Source organism: Neofelis nebulosa, chromosome 12, assembly GCF_028018385.1.
Source record: "Neofelis nebulosa isolate mNeoNeb1 chromosome 12, mNeoNeb1.pri, whole genome shotgun sequence".
In the NCBI taxonomy this organism is placed as follows: domain Eukaryota; kingdom Metazoa; phylum Chordata; class Mammalia; order Carnivora; family Felidae; genus Neofelis; species Neofelis nebulosa.
In genome coordinates, this window is record NC_080793.1 from 72,624,052 (window position 1) to 72,649,031 (window position 24,980).

The 24,980-nt window shown below is 42.7% G+C and overlaps 1 protein-coding gene across 10 annotated transcripts in view; it reads left to right on the plus strand.

The window, feature by feature from the left end:
• Window positions 1-24,980, plus strand: part of TLE1 (TLE family member 1, transcriptional corepressor) — a 92,037-nt gene that overhangs the window by 37,804 nt on the left and 29,253 nt on the right. For 7 of the 10 annotated variants that reach the window (XM_058695622.1, XM_058695617.1, XM_058695627.1 and 4 more), the window contains 3 exons: window positions 7,543-7,747; window positions 8,481-8,497; window positions 21,888-22,004. In XM_058695622.1, coding sequence (XP_058551605.1) covers window positions 7,543-7,747; window positions 8,481-8,497; window positions 21,888-22,004 — 339 coding nt within the window. The remainder of the gene's footprint in view (window positions 1-7,542; window positions 7,748-8,480; window positions 8,498-21,887; window positions 22,005-24,980) is intronic. The other 3 variants (XM_058695618.1, XM_058695624.1, XM_058695621.1) reach the window with 1 other exon arrangement.

The following is a 24,980-nucleotide window of genomic DNA, read 5'->3' on the forward strand; positions in this document are numbered from 1 at the left end:
ACGAGGTAGCCGAGTGGTTAAGGCGATGGACTGCTAAGAGTTAGATTTTGGTGTTTTTTTAAAGTTGATGTATAATTTACATACCATAACATTCACTCTTTTAAAGCATACGAATCAGTGGGTTTTAGTATATTCACAAACTTGTGCAGCCATCACTGCTAATTCTAGAACATTTTTATCACTTCAAAAAGAAACCGCATGTCCATTAGCAGTTACTCCCCATGCCTCCCACCCCCCAGTCCCTGCAACCACTGATCTTTCTGTCTCTATGGGTTTGCCTGTTCCGAACATTTCATGGAAAAGGAATCCTATAACATGTGGCCTTTTGTGTCTGGGTTCTTGCACTTCGCATGAAGTTTTCAAGGTTTATTCATGTAGCATGTACTGTAACCCTTTTTACTCATGAATAATATTCCATTGTACCAATATATCACATGTATTAATCCAGTCATCAGTTGATGGACATTTAGGTTGTTTCCACCTTTTAGCTGTTATGAATAAAACACAGTGAATGTTGTGTACATGTCGTGTGGACGCATTTTCTTCTGTTGTGAGTCTAAGCCTACAAGTGTGATCGCCGAGTTATGTGGTTACTCTGTTTAACTTTTTGAGCAATCGCCAGATTGTTTCTTAAAGTAGTGGATGAGAATTCCAGTTTTTCGACATTTTCTCCAACATTTGTTCTTGTCCATCTTTTTGATGCTAGCCCTTCCAGTGGGTGTAACATGGTATCTTGTTTGTGATTTAGATTTGCATTTCCCTGATGGCTACTGACGTTGAACATCTTTTCATCAAAACTTTACATGGTTTTAGAAGTGGATCTACCTAGGGGTGCTTGGGTGGCTCAGTCGGTTGAGCATCTGACTCTTGATCTCTCCTCAGGTCATGATCTCACCAGTGATTTATGAGTTCAAGCCCCACATTAGGCTCCACGCAGCGCAGAGCCTCTTGGGCTTCTGTCTCTCCTCTCTGCCTCTCCCCAACTTGTTTTTTTTCCTCTCTCTGTCTCTCTCTCAAAACTAAATAAATAAATATTAAAAAAAAGAAGTGGATCTACCTAAATAAACATGGTGTTTTAAAACTTACTCTAATTCAGGCCTTTCAGTCCTAGCGCTCTCTGAGTATTGTCACCACTGTAACCGTCATCTAGGGCAGGTGGGACGAACAAGTAAGTCGGTGATGATGCAGGATGAGTTGGCTTTTGTGGATTCTCTGAAATGCAGAAAAAATAAAGATGAGTTCAGATCCTCTTTAGAAATTTCGCCCTTCATCCTGGTGCCTGCCTTCATATAGGCTGTCCATTTTGCCTGCATCATTTTCTGTGCGCTCCTGCATTGAGATGGGGCCTTGAAGTGGATTGGGTTTTGTTGGTGGTGGTGGTGGTGGTGGTGTGTGTGTGTTAAACTGTGTTCAAGTGGCTTGAGAATTCTTGGCCCCACTAAGCAGTTTCTGCCTGTTTATCACCCTTGCCCCTCTTCATGAGAGAGGCCATTCACATAATGGGAGGTTTTCAGGTGGCTCCTATAATAGTGTCCTTGATGCTTCTGCTCCCATACAGCTCTTTCCCACTCTCCCTGCTTGTTTACTGTAGCATGCCAATTTTCTTTTTCTGCAGTCTCCCAAGATAAGAACTGAGTGTTTTAAAGAACAGGGAAATAGAAATCGAGGAAGAATGATTTGGAGAGAACTGTCAACAAATGCTACTTTTCACATTTTTTTTTTTCCCTTTAAAAGTGTTTAAATACCAAACACCATAAATGCCACTTACTGTCACGCTTTTAGCATTAGAGATGCTATTTTGGGCCATGGTTTTAGTTCTGGTTGGGTTCAGTTTGTGATCTTGTGACGTGGTTTTCCCTAAGGTTATAAAGCGGGTTAACTTTCAAAAATTCAAGTTGATTCTGTGGTCGGTGATAAAGAGCTTAGCAATCTGGTGAGGTTAAGGTGGGCGTTAGCCTTCTTTTTCTTTCTGGGTGTCCTTTCCAGTTGTACAGGCAGCTCTGTGGCGATAAAGCATGTGCTACAGCTGTTTCAGAAAGAAAACTGTAGAAACCACTACAGCATTACATTAAAGCTGGGAATGTAAACAGCAAAGTCAATTTCATTATAGTAACATAATTGACCCAGGCTGCACTAGGTAAAATGGGAATTAAAATTCTGAGTGCGTGGCTGTTGTTTGACATGGATGAGGTGACTTTATTCTTTGTGGGTTTTCATTATCATTAACTCAGGGTTTCGTGTTTGTTTTACTTGTCTCGCTCCCAGCCTGTCCACATTGTTTGGGTAAGAGCAAGTGCATGTCTCTCCTTCTGTCAACACCAAAACCTTTACAGAACCACCTGAGAGGCGCAAAAACACCAGTATCTGGAAGTTTCCAGTGTAGCTGTTGTACCTTTTTTTTTTTTTTTTTTTTTTTGCCTTTTTTTCCCCCCAGTGTAGTTTTTTAAAATTGTTTGATGAAATGTGAACTTTTTTCCCATTGTTTTATTTTAAAATACTAGTCAGCTCTGGGAAGCAGATGCTTGTTTTGTGAGTTTTGACAGGGTATTTCATGGCGATGAAGGGACAGTGAACAATTGAATGCTGGAAAGCGTTTTTATTTTTTTAAGCAACAATTTGTCAGGTCACTTGCTGTATAATAACATGAATTCTAATGTAATGGGGCAGGATTCCAGCTTCGATCTAGACTAAAAGTTTTCAGCCTCTGTACGGTTGACATTTTGGGCTTGTTCTCTGTGGTGGGTGGGAGGGGGCTGTCCTTTGCATTGTAGGATATTTAACAGCACTCCTCCCACCCCCACAATTCCTCCAGGTGTGACAACTGTAAATGTCTCTATACATTGCCAGATGTCCCTAGGGTGGGGAAAGGAGGGTGTCAAAATTGCTGTTTGAGAACCACTGGTTGTCTGAGAAACCACCTGCATTGCTAAAAACGACCATTGCTCATCCAAAATATCTTTTCTGGTAGCTTGACAAGCTTTTTGCCTGTGTGTCCTGTGCTGTATAAATCTGCAAGCATTAACTAAAAAAAAAGGAAAAAAAAGGTTTACTAATTAGTATAAGGTAACCAGGAAGTGGAAGGTTGGATTTTCTCACCCTTGCTGTCATGTTGAGAAACATCTCAGTTTCCCCATTGATCTGTGCAAGTTTGGGTCTATGGAAGACCGATGCATGTAGGTTCCTGTAGTTGGTAGAGCCTTTGGGGTTTTTTTGTTTGTTTTGTTTTTTTGAGGTTTTCCTGGCTGTATGGCAATGTCAGTATCACTTTTGTTGTAAAATACATTTTTCAGGTAGCATTCATGCTATCCCATTCCCTCCCTCCCCCCCCCCCCCCATTTTGGTGAAGGTGAAGGAAACAATCACTGGATTGTTTCCAGTGAGCCCTGTTGAGAGAAAATGTCCTTTCAAAGACACACGGTGCAGGTGGGCTGCTCTTTTGGACTTAATTGTTTACTCTTCTGGATGTGGTCCTTGTGTGCATTCCAATATGTGTGTGATGTTCAGAAATAACACTTTTTATTTGTTAAGCGTCTTCTTCTGCAAGAAGCCATAGCTGCCACTGTTCAGGCTTGATTCTTTGCAAGCTTCCTTGGAAGAGAGCTGGAACAAAAGAGATCCTTCTTTTTCAAACACAGGGACAGAGGATTGGGGACTGGAGACTAGAGAGTGGGGCTCATGAGGCACAAATCTAAGAACACGTTTCCATCTGTCACTGCTGTTAAGGCTTCATGGTAAAGGTGGATTTATCTCTGGCAAACGTCCAGTGGTGAAGGTGGATTGTCTCAGGATATGTGGCATTATATGCCCACAGGAGCATCCCCTTACCTGGGAAGGGAGAGACATGGGAGGTCTTTGTTGTAGGAGATCACCTCTTCCTTCCTCTTGCTTGGGAGAACACTCTATCTAACTGCTTGTGAACAGGGCTGGGCTGCTGGGTCATAGGAGAAATACTGTTCTAGGGAATGAAAGGCTTATAGTCCTCATTGTGGCTGTGAGCCCCATGTAAGCCACTCTCTTCTCTGTGAAATGGGATCTGTGATGCCCACCCTTCTTGCCTTGGGTGTGTTCTGAGCTGAGGCCATGTAGTGGACACGAAGATGTCTAGGAGTGCTGCATGGCAGGAAAAGAAGTAGAATGTGAGGCCACAGAATCCACGTTCCCTGGATCCACAGCGTCTTCGGTAGTTGTGATCCATCCTGTCACTGCTTAGTACTCCTTCCAGTTTGATAGGATTTTGCTTTAAAAGAGGGAAGAGGTGTGGCTAAGCTAGGGATGGAGGAACTTGGTTGCCTCCAGTAATGAACAGGGAGCTTTCTTCAAGAGGAGGGGAGTTTCCCCGGGGCCTATTAGGCTGTTGGATATCCCTGTTGATAGTTATTCGCTTAAATGTTGGGTTTAATCACGTGGGTCTACCTCACAGCTGTGGTGAAGCCCCTTTATTATATAAGCTAGTTTTTCTTTTCACTGATATATCAGACAATGCTTTCTAGTTCATCTTTCTCAAAACCAACTTGGGTTTGGCAGAAAAGCTCTACTTCTCGGGTATCCAGACATTTGCTTCAAGTGTGCCTTTGCTGTGACATAAAATCGCACCTCCAGGAACATCTTTTGGTGACTCTGTTCTGGATTTTTGGGGGAACGGGGTGTGCAGGGAGGGGTGAAAGGGTGGTGGCCTCCACCCGGTAGTTAAATCCCTTCCCCTCTGCTTGGCCTCTCTCATCTTGTAATCCGTGCCGTGCTTAATTACCCCGTTGCACTTGCTTGTGTATGCATCATTGCCTTTCCCTCCCAGAAGCCGGACATAGCTCTTATTCTCCAAGTAATGATAGCAATTGCTGGTAGGGCAGACCTGTTCCTCATCCTTCTCCGAGCACATTTCTTATGGCAGGTGTCTAGTTCTTAATTAAGCGCTAATGAGCATGCCTAGTGGACCATGAGCCTGCTGCCAGCCCCTCCAGTTTTATGTCTTGCTGTTGCCAAGCTCTTAAAAGGTGACAGAGCAAGAATTAGTGTCTTTGGGATGACAGGAAGGTGATTTTATGCATAAAGAAATTGTTATTATGATCTCAGATGGTGAATGAGGAGTTTATAAATACTTTGCAAGGATACTATCAATGCCGCCTGCTCTGACCTCTCCCCCTTTCCACTTTTCCTCTGTTTAGCACTGTGCTCCCCTCGGAAGGAATTGGGAGTCTCAAGAGAAGGTTGGCTCCCAAAGATTTTTTTTTTTTTTTTTTTTTTTTTTATTTAACATTTTTTATTTATTTTTGGGACAGAGAGAGACAGAGCATGAACGGGGGAGGGGCAGAGAGAGAGGGAGACACAGAATCGGAAACAGGCTCCAGGCTCCGAGCCATCAGCCCAGAGCCTGACGCGGGGCTCGAACTCACGGACCGCGAGATCGTGACCTGGCTGAAGTCGGACGCTTAACCGACTGCGCCACCCAGGCGCCCCAACCAAAGATTTTTTAAAAGACGCTAGGAGTGGTTGAAAATTTATTGTAAACTGACTGAGACACCAATTTCTGGCTTTAAGATGCTGTTTTCTCTCACTCTGGAGGGCGGGAAGCATATTTAGGATTCAATTAAGGACCAGTGGTCTGGGTAGAAACTACTGAAGATCTGGCGTGAAGATTTAATGTATTCAGTACACGCGAGGGGGTAATAAATAAACGAGTAATTGAGTCCCAGGGAAGTGAGCACAAATCAGAATCTTAAGAATTTTCTAACATTACACCTTAGAAATTGAGCTTTAATCGTTTTTACTGTCTCATCAAAAATGAGTTTTATGTTGGACAGCTGAAATGTGGCCAGATTTATGGCTCAGGGGCCATTTCTTGGGTACTTTTTCATTTACTACAACATGCTCTTAAATATAATATATGAGAGTAATGGTACTTTTCAGTGTGAACAGATTTCTAACTTCTGGAATGGGTTAAGGGATAGAGGCAAAGGCATTGGGAGTGGGGGCTTGGGTCACCGTGGGTAGAGTCCACACAACAGGGGAGAGTGTGTTCCTCATCAAGGCCTCTCAGTGTTGTCCTCTGTGACACTACAGGGGTGGGTTTAGGGAAAGGAAGCAATAAACAAAGTCTCATGCTATGGTTTCTTCCAGCTATCACAGTGTGGCCCTTGGTGCCTCCCTCTGTGTGTGGTGGGATGAGGGCAGCCTTGAGGGGCATTGCTACATGACCCCACTCCCCTAACGCCTGGCGGGACAACCTTGGCAGTTCAGTCAACACCCTGAGCCTCCGTTCCTTCTGTGAAATGGGAATGTCAGTACTTCCTCCTACTTGTGTGAGGGCTTGTGAAATGAGGACCCAGGAGTACTTGGGAGGGGAGGGGATATGCCTAAGATGCTGATTCTTTCTTCAGCCTTCCATTAATTTAAGGTAGTATTTTGGTTATGTCTCCTCATACCACTGTGGTAATTTAGCACAAGAATATTGGGGAAACAGGGTCACCTCATGTCACCAGTGCCTGGTGACTGGTTGAGAGTAGAGTTACGGTCTGTGGGGTGCACATCTGCACCTCCCCTGCTTTAACTTTCCTGAAATCAGGAAGAGTCTCACCTTCAGCAGCACACTGGGTTTCGTCCCTGGAGGCGTGGAGAGGTGGATCTAACATTGGAGTGCCTACCCACTAGGCCAGCTCACTGCTGGTCATCGACACTGTGCCAGGAGGACCCGTGCCAGAAGGAGGCAGTGTAGATAGAGCTCCGAGTCTGTTTGGGGAAGATGGGGAGAGGTAACTGTATAGGTGGAAGCTTTTGATGAACTGAAAACACTAATCACATTTTTTCCTTTTCTCCCTTTTGTGTCTTTGTTCTTTTCATGTGTTTGTTGAACCTCCTGTTTTGTTTCCCCCACTCTCTCATGTCGTGGGTATTTGTCCTCTGGATGTTGCTGTACCACTGCCACCTCTTCCCTCATCTTCTCCCCCTTGCTGTCTCATCACCTCTTCTCCTTCCTCTTCCCTCTCCTCCCCTTCTTTCCTCTCCTCCAATCCCTTCCTCCTATACTTCCTCTCTCACCTCCTCCCCTTCCTCACATCTCTTCCTTCCCCTCCTCCCTCCCTTCCTTCTCCCCTTCCATTCTCACCTCCTCCCCTTCCTTCCCCTCCTCCCCCCTCCTTTCCCCTCCTCTTATACTTCCTGTCTCATCTTCTCCCCTTCCCCATCACTTCCTTCTCCTCCTCCCCCCTTCTTCTCTCACCTCCTCCCCTTCTTCTCTCACCTCCTCCCCTCTTCTCTCACCTCCTCCCCTTCTTCTCTCACCTCCTCCCCTTCTTCTCTCACCTCCTCCCCTTCTTCTCTCACCTCCTCCCCTTCCTTCTCCTCCACCTTCCTCTCTCCGCTCCTCCTCTTCCTCCCATCTCTTCCTTCTCCTTCCCTTCCTCCTCCCCTTCATCTCTCACCTCCTTCCCTCCTTCTCCTCCCCCTTCCTCTCTCACCTTTTCCCCTTCCCGCCATCTTTTCCTTCTCCTCCTTCCTCCCTGTTCCTCCTCCTCCTCCCCCCGCTTCCTCTCTCACTGCCACCAACAGCAGCAGCAGTTGCAAGCTCAGCATCTTTCTCACGGCCATGGACCCCCAGTGCCCCTAACACCTCACCCCTCGGGACTTCAGCCTCCTGGCATCCCGCCCCTCGGGGGCAGTGCTGGCCTCCTGGCACTGTCTAGTGCTCTGAGTGGGCAGTCTCACTTGGCAATAAAAGATGACAAGAAGCACCATGATGCAGAGCACCACAGAGGTGAGAGGCCGGGCAAGCCAGATTAGGACTTGGTCCTAACACTCATACAGTGCTGCAAAGTTGTGTGCACCGCTAAAGAGAGCCCCACCCCATGCAGAGAGCAAACAATGAGCTAAGAGGAACTGCCGCAAAGCTTGGCCACTGAAACACAGTCCTCCCTGGAAGTTTTCAGGGTTTAACGTGGGCATCTGTAGATTTCCCGATCTCTTTAGATTGCAGGCATCTTGACATCTTGGCAACTGCCTAGTTAATGCCAGTGGCCTGTACCATATTATGGAAAACTGTTAACTGCTTAATTGGGTAATTTTCAAAGAAAGTAATGTTGTTAAATGGGGCGAAATAAGAAGTTAAATTTGAAAGTGAATGTGTTCAAATGAAAGGTTTGATAATTGCATCTGTTACTACTTAGTTTCATAGGCTTTAATTCTAGTATGCATAAAATATTGGGCAAAATTGCACTTGACTAATTTTTTGAAGAAAAGTAATTTATTCTGTCAAGAAATAAAAAAATAGGCTTTGTGTATGGTTAAACTGTAAATCTTATGTTTACAAAATACTGTAATTTTCAGGAAATCACTGTATTAGGAATGTGCAATGACTTATATAAATAAAAGCCATTTTTAAAACTGTTTGGGGCTTGTGTTCTAATTATTCCCCCCTTTTTTTTATTTCTGTTCTTGCCTCTGTGTCTGAACGGGCATGTCTGTGCGTTTCTTGGTAACCTCGGGAGCAGACAGAGAACCGGGCACAGTAAGTACTCAACCGCCTGCTGCACATAATACATTTCCCTTCCTCCAATGCACCCCAAGCTGCCTTTTGTGAAACAGGCACAGACACGTATATTCTCCCTGTCTCTCTCAGCGACCTGGTTTTTTTCTTTTTCTTTTTTTTTCATAGGACTATCCCCCATTTCCCCCTGCCTTTTGTCTTTTATTTATTTATTTATTTATTTATTTTTTAAATAAAACTTTCGTTAGGTGAGAGGGACATGATTTGGAGGCAAAGCTGTCTGCTATGATTACTCACTTGGAAATATGCTTTGATCTGTAGGTGCTCCGAACCCACTTTAAAAATATGTTTATCATTGCATTCCGAGTCCAGGTTGCCTCTAGTTTAAAAGAGTATTCATTTTTATCTTAAATCAGTTTTACAGGCAAGAGGTCACAATCCATATGTGAAATTGGTTAGTAATGTGTTATTTCTACCTAAACCATTCATTATCCTCTACAAATGCATCTTAGTTGCTAGGTTTCCATATCTGGTTTTCCTTCCGTAATTGTCCTTGGAGGGTGAACTTGAACTTTAATTTATTTTCAACTGAAGAACCGTGTGTCTGAGTAAGTTCTTAAAAACAAGGAAATTCAGTGGACGGCGGTTCTGGGCTTCTACGGTTCCATTTTTTCACCAGCCTAAACCTTAGCCATTTTACATACTGCACGTTCAATCTGTACATGCACTTGCCAGTTAGCTGTGGGGAGATCTGTACCTAAAATGCATCTCTCAAATGTTGTGGAGCAATTGGAGTGAGAAATTGGCCCCTTTCAGCTGGGATGACCTACAGTTTTTTGCCCCCTTTCCTTTTTCCTTCTAAACACGGCAGTATTTTGGCCATGTTAAATCTAAATAAGGTAGCAAAATTGGGATACTGAACTTTTAAATCATTCTGATCCTTTTTTTTTTTTTTAATGAGTTTGGGGGAAGATATGTAAGTCATTTGAGTTTGAAAAGTTCCCCTTACCTCTTCTGTGTAGAATAGTGGCACTTTTAAAATTCTCTTTGAGACTGATCTCAGTGTACTTTATGTATCAGGATGCATTGGGGGCATTGGGTAAGGGTGAAAGGATGGGGTAGCTAGTTTTAAAATCCTTGTACTATAAGTTTTCTCTGGAAAACGTTGGGAAGGAAAGATGGGAGGAAAAATTACAGCTAGGGAATAAAATATCCTACTCCCAAAGTACAAACCTAAGTAAACTGACTTTGATGGAGGTGACCTTTATGTTTGTTGCTGGTTCAGTATCACTGTAGGTTGTCATTGTCATAGTTTTTTATACCATGTTCTTTTAGTAGAGTGTCAGATTAAAAACCCTAATCCTAGACCAAAGAACAGAGATGGCAGGAGATGTTGAGAAAGCTCCTGTCCTGTAGTCTGCTGCAGGTTTTAATTTATTGAGCTTATGCTACGTTTAGAACTATATTTCTAATTTAGCTTTCTGTTCTCAGGACTGTTTCATCTAAAAACCAATATATATTTATTGAGTACTTGCTATATATGTAAGGCTACATGGGAAATGCAGCTATAGTTAGAGATATGTAGGCACACATATTACAAGCCTTTTCTCAAAGAACTGAGAAAATGTGACAAAAATACTACAAGATTTAAGCCTGTAGAAAGTTTCAGCAGGAGTTCTAGACAATTGTCGAAGGGGTACCATGGTATGTATCTGAGATGCCGTCGCGAGACTGGTGTTTTCCATACCGCCGCGTGTGTATTTTTGAGTGTATCGAATAACTTCCTATTTATATTTTTGGCTGACGAATGTAAGCAAGAACTTAATTCATTGGGGAAGTGAGGGTGGGTGGAGGAAGGGTAAGGAGTTCTACCCTCCAAATACAAAACAGTTCTTGAATTTCAGACAGCTGTGGATTGTTTCTAGGTCCTCATGTTGAGTTCACAGTCTGGACTGTTAAGTCAAAATATGGTGGATACATTGCATAAACCAATCTATGCAATAACACAAAATAAATGGTTAATGTGTTGTTTGCATATTTCTTTCACAACAAATTTTACACAAGTTTTTTAATGATAATTTTAATGGGTATTTTCGGAATAAGTATAGGTACTGTGTTTCCTGCCTAATTCCTACAAGCATCTCTTGGTGACGATGATATAAAATGAGAAAACGACACTAATTTGTAACCTAAACATTTAATTCAGTCTGTAGAGAGGAATGAAATTGTTCACTGTCCACATAAGTGGGATTTCGCTGCAGTTGTATAAAATGAAGTAGCTCTTTAAACTTTGTGTAAAATTGAATATGAAAAGCAATGGATAATGAGATGATGTGTACTATTAGTTGCCTAAAATATTGTAGTACTTACTTATTTAATAAAGTGGTTTGAATTATGAAGTATTTTACTTGGCAGAAAAAGTCAGTTGATCACCATATGGTGGCTGTGGTTTGTTTTTTATTTTTTGTTTTTTTGCCCCAACCAGTGAAGGGTTAAGGGCAGTTGCTACAGGGCACTGGTTTTCAAACCTTATGGTCTCAGGATCTTTACATCTTAAATTAAAATTATTGATGACCCCAGAGAATTTTTGTTTATGTGGATCATATATTTTGAAAATTTTCTGGAAATTAAAAAAAAAATTAAAAATCACTTTAACAGGTAAAGAGCTACTTAATTTGGGTTACCGTAAATAACATGATTAGTGAAAACTATTTTCCAAAACAAAAAATTATAGTGGGAAGAATGGCTTTGTTTTGCACGATTGCAGACATCTTCAGTGCTTGACTAAAAAGAGGATAGATATATTCTCGTCCACATCTGCATCCAATCTTTTGCAAGACATTGTTTTGGCTGAAGTATAAGGAAGAAAATCTGCCCCCATAGAGATTTGTAACAGTCTCTGGGAACCTCAGGGGGCCCTTGGACCAACCTGAGAACCTCTGTCATAAATAAGGCTAAGGTGGGGCGCCTGGGTGGCGCAGTCGGTTAAGCGTCCGACTTCAGCCAGGTCACGATCTCGCGGTCTGTGAGTTCGAGCCCCGCGTCGGGCTCTGGGCTGATGGCTCGGAGCCTGGAGCCTGTTTCCAATTCTGTGTCTCCCTCTCTCTGCCCCTCCCCCGTTCATGCTCTGTCTCTCTCTGTCCCAAAAATAAATAAAAAACGTTGAAAAAAAAAAATTTAAAAAAAAAATAAATAAGGCTAAGGAGTTCTGAAACATCCCACGCTGGTATATAGTCTTATTTTTTTCCTGCTGTTCTTTCTGTATTGAACAATACGATAATTATATGTGTCAAGTGCAGAAGTTAGGGACTTTTATAGATCCAGAGGGGATGTGAGTATGTATGGATTTTCATCTGTGAGTCTAAAACTGGTTTGTAGATAGTTTGTTTATTGTTAGTGACAAAATTATTTCATTCCCTAGTTTAAAGTTTTGTTGGTAGGAAAACAAATGAGCCCTACTGTGGCCTGTTTGAATGTAAAACCTAGGAAATGAAGGTACTAAGGACAGTGAAAATATGGACACTATTTTTTAAGTTTCTTCTTTTTGACAGGGATGAATGATAAAGGTGGTAACTTTTAAGAGGGTTTGCTATTTGGCTATTGATTTTAAATTAAGATTTGACTACTGTTTTTATTAATTTGCAAAACTTGTTTGCTTTTTTTTTTTTAAACATAAGGCTGCTTCTCCGAATGCTACAGTTGAGCAAAGAAATATGACCTAACAAAAAGGACTTTATTTCTTACGTAGTAATAAAAACTTGAGATATTTCAATTAATTTAAAGATGAATTGTGTTCAATTTTGGATGAAGGAAGTATTTAGTAAGTCTGCTTGAAAGATCTGGAATCAGAGAATTGACAAAACGTTGTATGGCTTTTGAAAAAGTATGATAGAACATGTGTTTATTTTTTTAAACAAACATTCATTGAGCACTTACTGTGTGCCAGGCACTGTGTAAGGCACTGCATGTACAGTTAACAACATGGGTTTGAACACTGGATTTTTGTTGATAAACACAATATAGTACTTTATATTTTCTTCTTCCTCATTATTAACATTCTCTTTGGCTTACCTTTAAGAATACAGTATATAACACATATGCAACGTATGTGTTAATCAACTGTGATCAGTAAGACTTCTAGTCAGCATTAGACTATTAGTACTTAAGTTCTGGGGGAGTCAAAAGTTAGGCATGGATTTTTTTACTGAGGTGGGGGCGCCCCAAATCCCCACACTGTTCATGCGTCACCTGTACCTGCTGCCATTTTGCAGTGATGCCTTTTAATGTCACAAATATCTGTTGAATGAAAAACACTGGGATACCTCACACATGTGATCACTATTTGGAACATTTGGGGAAGGGAGAAGACGATGGTGATAGGTGTCTGGGAGAGACTCCAGAGCAGAAGCAGAGTCTTGGACTTAGGTGGGGCACACAGATGGGCTTCAGAAGGTCCTTGAATCCCTTTCCAGTTGTGTCCACATTGTTCTGGGTTCGTGCTCTACTTTAATCAAATTCTCAAAAGGGGCTCCTGGTCCAGAAAAGCGTAATCATTGTGGATCTGTTTAGAGGTCATAACGGTGCAACACCATCATCTTACCGGTAAGACACCAAGCTCAAGGAGGCTAGGTGCCTCTAATCGTGTAGTTAATTAATGGAGGTAGAGATTAAGATTATGTCTTCTTGCCCAAGGGACTGTTTTGTCACTCTCCCATAACTGACTTCTGGAATTACCAAGTTCATCTTTAGAACTTATTTAAAAATAACGATGACAGCCATCACTTTATCTCCTATGAGGTGGTGTCTTTGTGTTTCTTCTGTGGCTGTTGCACTTAAGTAGATCTCAGTGGAATTGTCACTGCACAGGCAAGGTTTTTCATCCTTTTGAACATTCCCCTAGCCTCATCTGTGAATTGGTGATGGAGTCTGCCTCACAGGGTGAGGGGTTTTAGGGACCACAAATGCAAAGTCATCAGACATAGCATAGCTTTTAGGAATGTTCTCCCTGTCCTCCCTACCTGCAGAGTAGCAGGACAGCAATAAATGCATTATTAGTCATGCTCAATGTAGTGACTATTGGTTTCTTTTCCTTTTTTAAAATGTGTGAGGCATGGGGCTCCTGGGTGGCTCAGTCGGTTAAGCAGCTGACTCTTGATTTCTTTGGATCAGGGTCATGATCTCAGGAGAGATCAAGCTCTGCATTGGGCTTTGTGCTGACAGGGTGGTGCCTGCTTGAGATTCTCTCTCCCCCACCCTCCCTCTCCTCCCCTCCCCCAGCCCCCTGCCTCTGCCCCTCCCCCACACATGTGGGCTGACTCTCTCTCAAATAAATAAACTTTATTTAATTTTTTTTCCTAATGTTTACTTCTTTTTTGAGAAAGAGAGAGTGCAAGCTGGGGAGGTGTAGAGAGAAGGAGACACAGAATGCAAAGCAGGCTCTAGGCTCTGAGCTGTCAGCACAGAGCCCGACACGGGGCTCAAACTCACCAACCATGAGATCATGACCTGAGCTGAAGTGGGACATCTGACCAACTGAGCCACCCAGGCGCCCCTTAAATAAATAAACTTTAAAAAATGTAAGGCAGTTGTGAAGATGTGGGCCATTACTGATGTTTCTCAGTGTCGAGATAAGACTGACCTGAGTCTATTATGAACTTGATTAGTTTCATGCTATTCAGTTCATGAAAGGAGGAGGTGTTTCCACCTAAACGTTTATGAATTTATGTGCTGGCATATTTCAAGGGATTGCCTGGAAACTAAGGATAAAACTGAGATGAGTCACCTAAAATCTCAATATTTAGGCACTGTGGAAAACACTTAAGTTTTCTTAAGCAGTTGTCTCAGCAGATTTCCTTTTTGGCAAAATTGAAAACTATGTGCTTAAAAAAATCCTCTGGGAAAACTGCTCACTGCATCACTGCTGTGGGAAGGGTGAACCCTGAAGAATGGAAGGCTCCAGCATTTTCTAGGTGGTGGGGAGTGGTCCATCCCTGTACCGGGCGGAGGGGTCTGTCTACCGTGGATGCCGTAACTCACTGAGTGGGTACCAGAGCCTGTGTGTGACTAGAGAAATGTTCAGGTTTTATCTCACTGTGCTTACAGTGAAGATCGGCCATCAGGCATCTTTACTCTAAAAAACCAAAAAGCAGATGGAGAATATTTCCTCCAAAGCTGTTTTCAGACTTCAGTTTGTGCTCTGCAAGTAGGAAACTTAATGCCCATCATTTCGAGTAGGTTTTTGAAAATTTTATCTTCCTTTTGGCCCCATGATCATTTTTACCATTCCTTCTGAAACGTAGTAAGCAACAAACTGTGTGTCCGTCTTTCAGATGAGAAGAGGTGGATGTGAGTGCCATCAGATATTCAGGTAACTCACAGGCAAGTCCTGACCCAGTGCTTTCTAATTTCTTATATTAGAAAGTACCTCATCTGGGACTGGAGAAGGAAGTGGGACATTAACAGCTAAGCAGAGCTAAGTGGCTGTACAAAAAGTGTTTTTAAAAATGATTTGAAATATGGATTTGATTTTTGCTGTCACCAGGGTCCTGATCAGGGGGAATGAAGTTGTCATGAGGGCATTTAAAAGTTACTTTGAAATAATCGTATTTGTTGTGTACGTGTGGTGTGTTTTATTTTGCTTTACCTGGAGAACGCAGTAGTGGAAGGGCAACCCGGGGACTTAGCAAGAGAGGCCAAGGGTGACTATATAGTGCCTCCTCCAGACCACGTATTTACTGGGTGTGTGGGTCTTCTACCTGGCCACCTTCCTTTCTGAGAGTTCTCCTGACTGAAGCGCTCATCTGCCTCCGACAGCGCTGAATTCCTAGATCGAAGTGCGAGAACACGCGGCTTCTTTCCCACATTTTGCATTCAAACCCTATGAAAAATGGATGCATACCCTTCAGACCCTCCAGCGCTCCTAGGGCGCGATGAGGGTGCCAAGTGGACACATTTCCACACATCTTCACTTTCTTACACTTCTCGCCGTTGACAAGCAGGGATCCTGTTAGTTTTAGGGGTTAAAAATGCATTTGTTGAAATGTCAGGCACAATCTGTGAATGACCTGTTGGACTGCCGCAAAAAGTACAGCGGCAGGGTGATGGCTTAATTGGCACCAGGTGTAGCTGGAGAAGGCACACAGATGTGATGGGGGTGCGTCACTACCTAATTGTTTTAATGTTCACCGAGAAGTTAATTGTCAGTGTAGAGTGTGCTAGCAAATTAGGTTCCCACTGCCTTAGTGTAACTGAGGATAAATGAGGTGTCATGAGTTTCCAATCTGTACCTGTGACACAAACACTTTTCCTGCGGGGAGGAGAAAGTTCCCAAGGGGAATCAGCATGGCAGCTCAAGAAATCCATTTGAATAATGTGCATTATTTTCACATTAGGGAAAGCTGTCTAGCTTTTGCTTTCTCCACGAGTGAGTTTTCCTTTCAGATTTGCTGCTGGTGGCTTCAAGGTTTAGACACGGTTGGCAGAAGAGTTGCTTTGAGGTCTCAGAATCGATGAAGGATACATGAAGGCTCTGTAACAAGTGTTCTGGTAACACTGACAGTGTAACATTCCATTAAACTCGCTTTCTTTCATATTTTCTGGAGTTTACCTTCCAGAATATCTCCACCGACATGAACAGCCATTACTGTTAAATTGCTAAAGAAAAGTGCAAGTTTTGGAACAAAGGGTATAAAGACTGGTTTTCATCTGTATTGAAGGATCTGGGTCTCTCTGTCTCATTTTTGAGTAGATATTTAGAGCATGAAATAGAAACGTCATTGTCCAGGGTGGTGAGAATAAAGGTCACACAAAGTCCAAATCTTGATGTACTTGTTTGATTCAACTGAATGAACAGTCTCCAGGTCAGCAGGCTCTTAATGCTTAACATCAAAAGTTCTTGAATGAAGGCATGGTTTAATAATTGCATGTGGATGTTTATTTTTGATTTATGAGAATAATACATTGTCCACTTCTCCCCACGAGGTTCAAACACTCTGCCAACTCTCTAGGTGCCAACTTGCACCCAGAGAGCTACAGCAGGGAATAGTCCTGGTATGTGTTTTTAGAAAACGTGTTTCACCCAGTTGGGATGACGGGATCAGGATCCAGCAGCTCAAGGGAGTGTATACCACTTGTAATAGATCTGCCACTTTTTTTCTTTTCTTCTCTGAGTAGCTCTTTTACTCTTGTGACTGTTCTTAACCATCACATCACTGAATGGGAGGAGAAACGACCCTCAGGGAGTGTGTATTAATTGTAGTGAACAACTCGCCCGTTGTCAGGGAAGGTGCACACTGAGATTTTATGTTCTCCAGATTTTTTAAGAGGGAGATTTCCCTTGGGGCACATGTTTTCTTTGTCCCTGCACCTCATCTATTTATTTCATGTGTAGTTTTCTACCTGCAGATGGAGAGAACCGTATGCCATGGGGCTGACAGGTCTTGTGGACCCTCTTTCTTCTGACTGGTGGTCAGCATTGGAGGGGGATCTTTTTTTTTTCTCTAGACACCTGTCAGATGTACCTCTCCCTTTACTGTTTTCCTTGGCTCTCTTCTCATAAGTGTGTGCCACATGTACAGAAAATCATCGCGGTTTTAGAATTTTTTTTTTTTATTTTTAATGGTTTTTTAAAGTTTATCCATTTTGAGAGAGAGACTGGGGAGAGGGCAGAAAGAGGGAGAATCCTGAGCAGGCTCCGTGCTCACATGGGAGCCCGATGCGGGGCTCGATCTCACAAGCTCAGGTGAGATCTCTACCTGAGCTGAAATCAAGAGTCAGACACTTAACCAGGGTGCCTGGGTGTGTCATTTGGTTAAGTGTCCAGCTCAGGTCAGATCTCACAGTTTGTGAGTTTGAGTCCTGCATTGCATCGGGCTCCGGGCTGACAGCTTGGAGTCTGCTTGGGATTCTCATTCTCTCTCTCTCTCTCTCTCTCTCTCTCTCTCTCTCTCTGCCCCTCCCCCCACATGCTAGCGCTCTCTCTCTCTCTCTCTCAAAATAAACAAACAAACAAACAAACAAAAAGTCCAACACATAACTAGCTGAGCCACCCAGGCACCCCATGGTTTTAGAATTTCAGTTTGTTTTGAAGTCATAATGTGTTTTTCGACCTTGATTTGCTCAGATTTGTAATCTCCCCTGTGGCTGTGTAAATCTCCCAATTTCGAGCTCTTGTGGAAGATACAGAGTAAATAAGATGATTTTGTTTAGTTAAAACAATTTTAAAAACAAAGGGACACTTACATGCAGTCTCAAAAATCCCAGACTCAGGACATTTGTAATAGAAATTTGCCCAGTAATTATCGTTTTTGAAAATTTCTGGCAGATATTTAAATTTTACCAGCTGCAAGGTGAAATAAAACATTGAGTTTCTTGGCTAGAATTAGAGTATATCAGTCCGTGTGATAACCCTAGTTCTCATGCGGATTAAAAAAACTCTGATTCGCAATTAAATATTTATTTGGCAGATTAAATGTTTGAAAATGAACTTTACGTGATGAATGCTGTTTAATAGATTAAAGCCTTTCAAAATATGAACGCTGGGAGAAGTCTGGTGGCAACTAAGTCTGCACAGCGGCTAGTGGCTGTGGTTGACATCGCGTGAAGTGATGCTGTGGGTCCCTGGACTACTTTGAGTTGCCCTCTGCTGACGCCTGTTTTAGTTTGCATCTTGGGTTGCAAATGGCAGGATTCAGGAGTGGAAAGGCAGGAATTTGGGACTGTCTTGGGGTCATTTTAATATAGAATGTAATTTTTTAAAACATGTTCACAGTTTTTGTATGGTGGCATAAAACCAAGTGTGTGTTTGTGTGTGTGTGAGAGAGAGACAGAGACAGAGACTGTTAAGGAATCTGAGTGGGGGGGGGGCGTTGTCAGAGAAAGCATGCAGCTTGCATTAGGTATTGTTCTGTCATATTAGAATGTTAAGTGGGTAGGGGCGCCTGGGTGGCTCAGTCAGTTAAGCAACGACTTTGGCTCCAGTCATGATCTGAAGGTTCATGGGTTTGAGCCCCACTTTGGGCTCTGTGCTGACAGCTCAGAGCCTGGAGCCTGCCTCAGATTCTGTCTCCTCCTCTCTCTCTGATCCTCCTTTGCTTGCACCCTATCTTTCTCTGTCTCTCAAAAATAAATAAACGTTAAAAAAAAAAAAAGAATGTTAAATGGTTAAATGTTAATGGTTAACAGAGCCAGTGTGACTTTTAAGTGATAAGTATGTGGGGGAAAGTATTCAATGTACATAAGTTACATATAAGAATCACTCCTCTGGGAGTGGAGACACTGACTTAATAGGAAGAGCTTTGTGACTTTAGATAAATTGCCTCCCCTCTCTGGTCAGCCTCCAGATAAAAGGAGGGGGATGAAGAAGATGAATAGTAAGTCTCTTTAAGGTTGCTTTGGCCTCTTCAAAGGTTTGATCTAATTACCATCTGTATTTCCAATGTACAAGTTTAAAAAAACAGTGAAGCAGCCTTAAGTTTCATTCTTGGGCCTTTTTCAATGTTGATTAAATGTTAAATGTTAATGTTGAATGTGATACTATCTTATCGAAGTCCAGATCTAACAAATCAAGATAGAACTCTAAATTTTGAAAAATCCAAATGATACTCAGTCACTACCCAGGAATAATCTTTTTATTCTTACAGTGTGTATAAAATGGCTCCTAATGACTATTACTCACCCTTGAGCTGTGAGGAACAGAAGCTGGTGTGTGAGGAAAGCACAGAGCTCTGGGGGGTAGGGGGAGCTTATGGTATCACGAGACAGCCACTAATACCTGTGAAGTCACTTTTGGGTTTCTGGGGAGTGCACAAGGGGACCATGAAGATTAGGGTCACCTAGGCAGTAGTTTAACCAAAACAGCTGTTGTTGCCGACAGTGAAGTTCATTAGGCTGGAACTGTTTGCTTAAATCAGGAAAAACAATGAAAGCAGTGTCAGAGCTGGAAGATGTCGGGGACAGTTACACAAAGGAGACTGGGTTCATGGGAACAAGGGTAAAAGGAAGTGGTCTGTTTTTGGTGGGGTTGCGGCATGAACCAGCTACCCCCTGGCTCCTGACTGTGGCTCTCCCAGGCCTTTCCACCCACAGTCTTTGGGGCCTTGTTTTGAATCCATTTTATGGCATCAAAGGTACCATGACATTGTGTTTCGTAACTTGTCTGGTCTGCCATTTTGAATGGAGCCAATTTTCACATAAGTAGGGGTGCTAATTACTAGCTGTGTCCAAATTTAGAGGAACTTCCAGAGCTTTTCAAAACCTATTCAGATTATAGACCTCACTGAAGCCCTTCATGCGGGAATTACAGTAGTAACTTCTAACGTGTACAGAAGCAGAGGTGTCAGAGCTTGACAGGCTTATGGGTCTGGCTATAGAAATGTCACTGTTTCTGACAAATTGCATTGTTGCTAACAGAAGTGTAGTTTACTTTTATGTTTACAATACCACTTGACATCATTAAAAAAAATAATAGGATCCTTAAAAAACTGTCTATGAATGGCTGAGCGGTTTGGATGTCCAGTGCTGGTTATAGCAGGAAGGCTATGGAGAGACTTAACTTTAAAATTGCATGTGGACACCAAGCCTATGCTGCATTCTTCAGGGCACTGGGGCAGCTGTAAAGTTGAGTGCGCTGCGGCACTGCCCTTAATGCATCTATCTGGTCAGTGTCTGGACAAGGAGACTTCAGAGCTGATAACATCGAAAACACAGGCAGGTGCATTTATTGGACGCTGTTTACACCTGAGCACAAGCTGCTCCTCCCCTCCATGGCTCAGCTTTTAGGAATACGCATTAACACTTTCAGGAGTTTTCTTAAGTCTCCTGTGTCCTATTGGGGGCGGCGGGGGAGGGGGGGTGGCGGTTAGTCTGGGTCGGAAGGGTTAGTCTTTAGCAGACATTTACTAAGGTAATTAGTTTAGGGATCCAGCCAGCTCACCTTTCAGCCCCACACACTGTGCTAAAGACAGTACTCGGAGCTACTCTGTATTGAATTGCATGGGTCCCTCCCTCTGCTTTTATGAAAGCCTCCTGCATTTGTATAGCTTGAATGGTCATGAATCAAAGCTCAGCTCACTTCGGTGTCAGCCCCTGCAGTGGGCAAAGAGGCTTCAGATTGCCTCCTGGTCCCCAGTTTTGATTTCCTCCTGTGTGTGGTTGAGCTGGGAATGCTCCCATGGTGAAGTCCACAGTTTTCACGAGGAGGCTTTGAGAGCCAGCCACCTGGCTATCATCTTGGACTGGTTAGGAGTGAAGACCCCCCCACCCCCAACCCCCCACCCCGGCTTTTAAAAATTTGTTTCTGGTACATGCCATTGCATTAGGGGTGGTCTAACTTAAAGGTTTTCCCCAGCCCCTTCCATTTTACATTGTGGCAGAGAAAGGTTACATAATTGTCTGTTGGCCCTGGACATCCTCTTGTTAGTTCTCCTACATCTTGCAGAAATTGGGGTTATCTGGGCTTTGTGAAGGAGATTTTTGCACAGCTCCTTCAGTATTGTTCAAGGCAGTAACACATCACTGAACAAATTGCCCCCTTGCATATGCTAATCCCGTACTTAAAAGGACTCATTGTAACTTGTTCTGATGCTTTAGCCTGAGGGGAGATGGGAATTGAAGGGATGGCAGATCGTGTCATGTGACCCCCAAATACCTAAAATGCTTGTTTTCTTTGGGTCAACAGTTCCTACTTGGCACTTGGGAATGAAAGTCTCCTGTGTGGTTGGTAGAAAAGATTAGTCCTTGCTCCTGCTTTTGTGTGGGGGAGCTGGCTTAGCTGTTGAAGATTCACTGGCTGAAATGCCCGCTTTGGGTCTTAAATTTCAGTGCTATTGGCAAGGAACACCAAATCTTATTTTCAACAGTAAATTAAAAGAATTCAAAAGAGTTCCTTCATTGTTGCTGTGGAAAATGTGATTTGCCTTTTAGGAAGCCACGCTGTTAATCTCACCTGCTCTCTCGGTGTGTGTTTTTTGAGGGGCACACATTGACTGTTACAGTCTCAGAATACGTCTAATAGAATAATCTCAGGTTCTGCTCATAGGCCATTTATATTCCTGACCAGGAAATCGCAGTGGGAAAGAATAAAAAACACATCCTCATGTAAACAGCAAGCTCCCATTTCTCTAACAGTAAAAAGAACGGAAGAACATTTTAAGTGAGTAGGGCCTGAAGGATCCACCAGGCTTCAGATGGTTTGATTGCATAGTCAGGGTCTCTCTTTTAAGTGCTTGAACCTCCATAAATGTTTGCCATCAAAGTCTTCAGCCAAGATGAATTAAATGGAATGAAAGGCTGTGTAGGTATCACCTTTCTAATATAGCTGTCACATCCAGGTTGGGTTTTCATGTGTACAAAGAGACCTGGGAAGGAATCCTTGATTTTTTTTTTTTTTTTTTTTTTTTTTTTTGTCTTGCAGAGTAATTCCCTCTTGGTCCCAGACAGTCTAAGGGGCACAGATAAACGCAGAAATGGGCCTGAATTTTCCAATGACATCAAAAAAAGAAAGGTGGATGACAAGGACTCCAGCCACTATGTAAGTAAATAAAGGACTTGAAACAGTATTTGTTTGCTTACTTCTAAGTGAACATACAAGCGTACTCTAAGATTTTAGTGATAATCTCACATCCTTTAAATTTCGAATACTATAAAGAGAATAGATTCTTACATTATAAGGTACTGTTTCCCTCTAGAGCTGTAAATTATGCTCTGTCAGGCTCACTATTACATTTTAGGCTTTCTGCCTAAGTTCCTCCTAAGAGGGGATTTAAGCATGCAGGACTACCTTTGTGGACCTGAAGCCTGTGCGTTTGCATAGGGCCCTGCTCTTAAAGGGACCTTGCCCTTGGTTTAATGCTCTGCTCTCATCATCTTCAAATTCTCAATTTTTGAACAAGGGCCTGCATCTTCTTTCTGTCCTCGGCCCTACAAATTCGGTAGCCTGTCCTGCTAAAATAATCAGGGTAAGAATTTCACTGTTACAGAATACCTTTTGGGATGCTGTTCTGTTGATGTATTCAGACTCATATTCGGTCTTGAGGTATAGTTCATCCTCTTGAACAGCAAGCAGTTTAGCGATGTAAGTCCATTGGTGAAAATGGGAAAAACTCTGAAGGCATCTAAATCAGACCCTGCAGACTGAGAACACAGGCCTGTGGAGGGAGGGCACTTGACTCAGATCTAGCTGCAACCACATTCACAAGGAGAGCAAACCAAGCCACATGGCGATTGGCTCAGGTCCGAGGGTCATAAACTGCAGCTGATAGATGACTTGGCGTTTTCTGTGTGTCCCCGAGTGTGTCTATTTCAAGATGGACACATTCCTGGGAACAGCATGAGACCAGAATGCTGTATTAGGCCACTTCCTGTTGCTTGTGGAAGAAGTGTCCGCCTCTGGCTGGCATGCAGGTTATATGGGGGTTTACACGCTAGGCCTCTCGGCCTCCTTCTGGCCGGCTCAAGCCAAGAGCCAACAGTGGGTAATATTTCCTGAGCAACAGCTTGTTAGTATCAGGTACTGTGTGCTTTTACATGGATTGTTTCATTGGGCTCTTAACTCTGTGAGTTCAGTGCCATGACTTCCATTTTAGAGGAAGAAACTGAGGCACAGAGCTTGTAAGTGATTTGCCCAAGGTCAGAGTTAGTGGCAGAGCCTGGAGGCAGTCTAACTCCAGAATGCATTGTCTTCACCAGGTTAAGATTCCCAAACTGAGGGTCTAGGAATGGATATTTTGCCAGAGGTCCTTGTATTGGTCCACACTTTGCACTATGATAACATTCCCAGGACATGACATGCAGAAATTTGGAGGTTGCCGATAATACAGTTTTGAGTTCTGCATGAGGCTTGTGTAGATATTTAGTAGCAAGTGATCGAGACCAGAATCCATAGCTGTGCCTTACTGTTTTATAACCTGCTTATATTAGGTATGGCCAGTTGTATAGGTAGTTCAGGGTGATGTGTTGACATGATGTTGGAGAGTCTGGGGCGAAGTCCTCAGACCTTAGCTCTTTGATGACCTTCACACTGTACTGTGAAGGCTTAACATTGGCGGAAGCGTCCAGTGCAAAGCTGATTGAAATTACAGACTCCTTAAGGACTTCACAGGCTCATTGTAGTAAATGAGTTATTTGCTACTTTTTGCCAGTTTGTACAATATGTGAACCATTTTTGTAATTGTTTTTCTAAAAGGGAAAACCTTTTGGCTTCTATTTTTCACTGCCGCTGTCTTTGGGTTCTTAACGCCTGAAAAACATTTGTGCTTTTCTGAAGTCTTTTACTAAGAGAGAAAGCAAATTTTCTTTAGTATTAACTTTTTTTTTTATTACATAAAAATATTTCTTTCAATAGGCTGTTATTTTGAATTACCCAGGCTTCCTCACTGGTTATAATTTTATGTTGTTACAGTGAATTGCATGGTGCTTTAACAACAATGATTAAAGTAAATCTAGTAACACACTGTTGGAAGAAAGTAAATTGGGTCTTCCACATGTAACATTCTAGGTACAGTTAGAAAAAAACATTTAAGGGGCTCCTGGGTGGCTCAGTTGGTTAAACAGCTGACTTCAGCTCAGGTCATGATCTCACGGTTCGTGAGTTCAAGCCCTGTGTGGGGCTCTATGCTGACAGCTCAGAGCCTGGAGCCTGCTTCGGAATCTGTGTCTCCCTCTCTCTCTCTGCCCCTCCCCAGCTTCTGCTCTCTCTCTTCCCTCTCTTTCTAAAAATAAATAAACATTTTAAAAAGAAGAAAACATTTAAAAGGTATGAATTTAAAGTTGAAGATAACTTTCTAGTTGAACATAGAGGCCCCTTAGAAAGCCATTGTGGCTAATATTTGCCCTCATACTTACTAGTACAAATTGTCAGACACTTGTGTATTCGTAATTAACAGTGACATCAGGAAAAGGATTGTTTAGATCATAAATTCGTCACCAGGGGCGCCTGGGTGGCGCAGTCGGTTAAGCGTCCGACTTCAGCCAGGTCACGATCTCGCGGTCCGTGAGTTCGAGCCCCGCGTCAGGCTCTGGGCTGATGGCTCGGAGCCTGGAGCCTGTTTCCGATTCTGTGTCTCCCTTTCTCTCTGCCCCTCCCCCGTTCATGCTCTGTCTCTCTCTGTCCCAAAAATAAATAAAAAACGTTGAAAAAAAAATTTAAAAATAAATTCGTCACCTACTACTTTTTGAGAACCGGGACCCATGGCGACATCATACTTCTTTCATGTACCCATTGTATTACTCTGTACTGAAGGACGCAAAGCCTTTTGGCTAAGAAAGTAGACTTTTTCAGTCTGCCCTAAACTTGATGTAGGAATGATAACATAAATTGAATAGCCTTTCTGAAGCTTTTTCAAACTTAGTGCAACCTTGCAGTTTCCTTGATTAGCAAATTTTATGGCTTTATGAAGAGAAAATAAAAGCCCAAGGGCAGGACTCTAGTGCCTCCAGATTTTGCCGTCCTGTGTTCCTTCCATCTCTCCAAAAATATTCCAAACTCATTGCCAACAAGGTTTATTCT